Genomic DNA, 4,888 nt, shown 5'->3' with positions numbered 1-4,888 from the left:
AAGGAAGAAGGGTTTAAGTCATGCTTTCAAGAGGAAGTGTTTCTTTCATACACTACTTTGAAGAAGAATGGTTTCTGCATCCCCAATTATTAAATTAAATTATTATTTTAGCCTCAGGTCTGGATTTCAGACCTGCTTCCTGGTTATACTAAGAAGTGTGTACAGCTGAGTGGAATGGAACCTGCATATGCAATTCAAAGAAAACTGAGTGAGGCCTGAAGTGGTGGCCCATGCCTGTAATCCCAGTACTCTGGGAGGCTGAGGCAGGCGGATTGCTTGAGCTCAGGAGTTTGAGACCAGCTTGAGCAAGAGCAAGACCCCTTTTCTAAAAATAGCTGGGTGTTGCTGTGGGTGCCTATAGAATTAGCTACTTGGGAGGCTGAGGCAAGAGGATCACTTGAGCCCAAGAGTTTGAGGTTGCTGTGAGCTATGAGGCCACAGCACTCTACTGAGGGCAAAAGTAAGACTCTGTCTCAAAAAAACCAAAACCAAAACCAAAAACCCCAAAAAACTGAGTGCTAGGGTCACTTGAATTGGTTAAAAAAATCTAAGAACTTCTTACTATTCACTTGTCCCTTTGCCCCAGAGTGGCTCAGAATTTATTTCTCCACTAAATCTGCCATCACTCTGTGCACATTCAAGCTCTTAGCACTTATATATCAAACAAACGTAGTTGTATGGGATGTATTTGAGTCATTAAGTTTTGACAGGGCGGCGCCTGTGGCTTAGTGAGTGGGGTGCTAACCCCATATACCGAAGGTGGTGGGTTCAAACCTGGCCCCGGCCAAACTGCAACAAAAAATAGCTGGGTGTTGTGGCGGGTGCCTGTAGTCCCAGCTACTCAGGAGGCTGAGGCAAAAGAATCACCTGAGCCCAAGAGCTGAAGGTTGCTGTGAGCTGTGATGCCACTGCACTCTACCGAGGGTGACGTAATAAAACTGTCTCTAAAAAAAAAGAAAGTTTTGATACACAAAAATCAAGAAATGTAAAATCCACCTGGATGGAAACAAATGAAGCCCTCTAAGCAATACTGACCAGCCAAGCAAGATGAAACTTGCATGAGTGAGTAACAAAGGATGCTGTCAACTGTTTTTCCTGGAAGTGAAACAATGGACTATAATATGGTCTATCTCAAAACTTTTCGTAGTGACCCATATAATAGTAAAAACTATTTTACTAAGCGGCTATCATTCTAGGAAGGCACCTCTTAGTAAGAACAATAATGTTCTAAAAGAGTTAAAAGCCTGGGTGCACAGAATGCCCCGGACTGGACTAAGTGAATCAGTGGGTAAGCAGTGGTTCAACTATTCTGGGAAATGCTGAACAGGTGGGGTTGTGGGACCCTCAAAACACTGAATTTTCACGTTTTTCACCAGTATTTAGATACATACATGTATCCAATTTAGCCTTAGAAATAACAAAGATCATTAACTATCTGAAAAGCTAGGATATTCTTTAAGTTTTCAGAAAGCCCTTTAAGTGAGTTTTTTCTCTCGAAGGCAAAAGTTTTGCCAAAAAAGGAAAAAAATTCAACCTTTGGCAGCCCTGAAAAACCAGCCAGCACACTAAATAGTCACTTCCTCTGCACCAGTATCCACCAACCCTCTCACAGTTGATGGAGAGAAGAGAACATAGCCTTCAAAACCAAATGCTTTGCTCTTTCTTAGAGGTAGGTCCTTCAGCAGAGGAACACCAACTCAGTCCCAACGTTGACAGGAACCAGGAAGTACGACTCCAACGGACCACAGAGACTTTGTTTCCTGCCTTTTACTGAATCAGCTTCGGACATGGAGTTCAGCATAATCAATAATGTAAAATGGCTCAGACTACCGGGAACAGTCAAACGCAGTCAGACTTCCCGAGGGGCCGTGCTCCAGTACAGAAAGAGAAGCTCCTCGCCGGATCCTGAAACTCAAGACTTTACATTTGAGGAACACAGCAAATAGTGCAGGAAAAGGTGTCTATAGAAGGTGATTTTCATCAGTCCTTGGAGCCAGAAACTATAAAAATAAACTGGGAAGGAAAGTTTAAATAAAGAATTTATTTCAAAATTCAGCAGAACTTAAATCCTACTCTCTTTCTTGAAAAGCCAACTGGGTTACAAAAACCAAGTTTATGTTTTGGTAGTGAAGTGATTATAAATGTTGCCAGTCAATGCCAACCAGTGTCTGGTTTGCTTCCTGTGCATGTCCAATTTCCTCTGTGATACTGTGTTGGTGCCAGAGCTTCTGAATCTTCTTAAATCGCTCTTTGCACAAATGTAAAGGATTTCCCCGTCTAGAAAGAAGACACAAGTCACTCAGGATGCATTCCGTTTATTCATCCATTATACTCCTGACTTAGGAAAGCTTATAAGCTGTTAGTTTTAGACGCTCTGCAAGGTTGCTGTCCGGCAGGTGATAGTGGCTATTAGCAAAACACAACAGCGCTGAAGGTTTGCTAAAAGCAGCTGAAGGGGAATAAACGTCTGCTGAAAAGAGGAGGGAAAAGCACACATACTACACTTACCTGGACGGGTGTGGGAGTGGGGGCAGAGGGTCTAGGTTGAGGCTAAAACTACCCATTCATTGTCCATTTTGTCGGTAGCATGAAAAAGGTAGGTGCAGAGGAGAGGATGAATGAATTACTACAGGAGTAAGAATGTTCCTCAGCGTGTTCTGTCAGCTACGAAGACTCCATGAAGCAGCCAAATGTGTATAAGCTTCCAGGTCTAATTTAACCACAAGTATGAGCTTGGGTGTGTTCCTCTGGGCCCAGTTCCCCGAGCCAGGCACCTGGGCCCAATTCAGAGTATAACAATCCTTTCACTGTCCAACCAGGGCTCCTCCTACTAAGACCCACACTCAGCGCAGGGGGAGGGACCACCCCCATGTGGCATACGGACAGAACCTTGCAGTCCAGCGCCCGGGGCAGTGAATCTACCTACCTTCCCTGGGCTTCTAGGCCTTCAACTTCTGCTCCCCAAGACTGGACAGTCACATCTAGCTAGCTTACAACTTTTACGTCCTTTGGGCAAGAAAGATGGTCTTAAACAGCGGTTCTCAACTTGTGGGTTGTGACCCACAGGAACTGTATTAAAGGGCTGTGGCATTAGGACGGTTGAGAACCGCTGGTCTAAAAGAAGCCCTTTAACAGTGCTTAAGGGAACTGCTGTTAGCATTTTCCTTATGAAATACTACAGAAGGTACCCCAGTACAAGTGACTTGCCTCAAATACTGTTCTGCTGTTCTGTATGTGCTAAATCCTTGTTCCTCAGATTTTAATGTAATAAGAGAAGCTTATCTCTCAGCAGTTAAGACTGTGCTCTTTTCTATCACCTGGAGAACAGTGGGTCTCCCCTATACAAAGCCACACAAGGCAGAATGGGTCATCCCGGTAGTGCTCTGATGCTGTGGATGTCACATGGCAATTTCAACAGTTCTCTGGAGTGATAAATGGAATAAAGGTGCGCTGTCCTATTCTTTATCCTTATCTGTCCTGATGCTCTTCGTGGCATCATGAAGGCGGGGAAAGGAACACCAAACCACGCAGGGAGGGTCCCTTCCTTGGAATAGAGTCCATGGATAACACAGCTCCTCTGCCAGAATCACCTGTGTCCCCAGGCGTTAGCAGGGCTGCCCCTCCTCAGGACCACATGGGTCACTGTATTCATCACATTGAAGGGCTGTGATGGCCCAGAGTCAGCCAGCCAGCACCCCTCAGCCAGGCCCTTACCTGAGTCCCTGATCAGTCTCCCCATAGTCATCAAGGTAAGGAGGAGAATAAAAACAGCCTTTGGTTTTGCCGGCTAAAAATAGCACTTGACATTCCCGTACTCTGTAGAGAGATAATTCATAGATTTTACATTTATGTACCCAAGGTTAGGTTTCACTTCCAAATGAAATCAAGTCTTATTTTATTATTATCATTTAAGAAGCCTCTTCCCAGAAGGCAATGAAGTCTTATGAGACAAAAAAACCTGTTAAGTCTGAGAAAGATAGTTAACTTGGAAATATAAAATTGGTACTGATACTTTAACCATTACTATGAGGAATTGATCATTTAAAAAACTGTGGGCAGGCTCGGCACCCATAGCATAGTGGTTACGTCACCAGCCATATACACCAAGGCTGGTGGGTACAAACCCAGCCTGGGCCAGCTAAATGACAATGACAACTGCAACAAAAAATAGCTGGGTGCCTGTAGTCCCAGCTACTTGGGAGGCTGAGGCAAGAGAATCACTTAAGCCCAAGGGTTTGAGATTGCTGTGAGCTGTGATGCCACCACACTCTACCAAGGGCGACACAGTGAGATTCTGTCTCAAAAAAAAAGAAAGAAAAGAAAAGAAAAAGAAAAAATTGTGGGCAAACATTATAAATTAGGTTGATCTGAGACACAAGCCAACACACTTTGTACAGGAACAAAAGAATGTGGAAATGTGCTGGGCAAGGGAAAATGCTACTTTTCTTATTGTTTCAGGTTAATTTGAGGGTACAAACAATTAGGTTACAATGTTTACATTTGTTATAGACCCTTTTATAATTGTGTCTGGCCTCCCAACAGGTGTGCCATACACCTTAACACTGTGCCCATTAAGGAGGAGCACATCCATCCTCCTCTCTCCCCAATCTCGGTTCTCCACCCCTATCTTGAATTGATTTGAGTTTTTCTCTTACTCAAAGGAGTGAGAGTATAGTATAATTAAATCCTCTATTGGCTTCATATTAGAATTGAGTACACTGGATTCTTGCTTCTCCATTCTTATGGTACTTCACTAAGAATAATGTGTTTTGGCTCGGCGCCTGTGGCTCAATCGGCTAAGGCGCCAGCCACATACACCTAAGGTGGCGGGTTCAAATCCCCAGCCTGGGCCCGCCAAACAACAATGATGGCTGCAACCAAAAAATGG

At 44.1% G+C, this 4,888-nt stretch overlaps 1 protein-coding gene across 2 annotated transcripts in view; it reads right to left on the bottom strand.

The window, feature by feature from the left end:
• Positions 1 to 2,021: 2,021 nt before the first annotated feature.
• The window catches only part of UBR2 (ubiquitin protein ligase E3 component n-recognin 2), a 117,126-nt gene continuing 114,259 nt past the window's right edge, over positions 2,022 to 4,888 (bottom strand). For both annotated transcript variants that reach the window (XM_023512778.1, XM_003789194.3), the window contains exons 46-47: positions 3,715 to 3,816; positions 2,022 to 2,277 (exon numbers count right to left, since the gene is read on the bottom strand). In XM_023512778.1, coding sequence (XP_023368546.1) covers positions 2,136 to 2,277; positions 3,715 to 3,816 — 244 coding nt within the window. In that variant the 3' untranslated portion in view covers positions 2,022 to 2,135. The remainder of the gene's footprint in view (positions 2,278 to 3,714; positions 3,817 to 4,888) is intronic.

Source organism: Otolemur garnettii, unplaced genomic scaffold, assembly GCF_000181295.1.
Source record: "Otolemur garnettii isolate 467f Iridium unplaced genomic scaffold, OtoGar3 scaffold00031, whole genome shotgun sequence".
Lineage (NCBI taxonomy): Eukaryota > Metazoa > Chordata > Mammalia > Primates > Galagidae > Otolemur > Otolemur garnettii.
The sequence above is the reverse complement of the archived record's forward strand: the minus strand, read 5'-3'. Positions and strand labels throughout refer to the sequence as shown.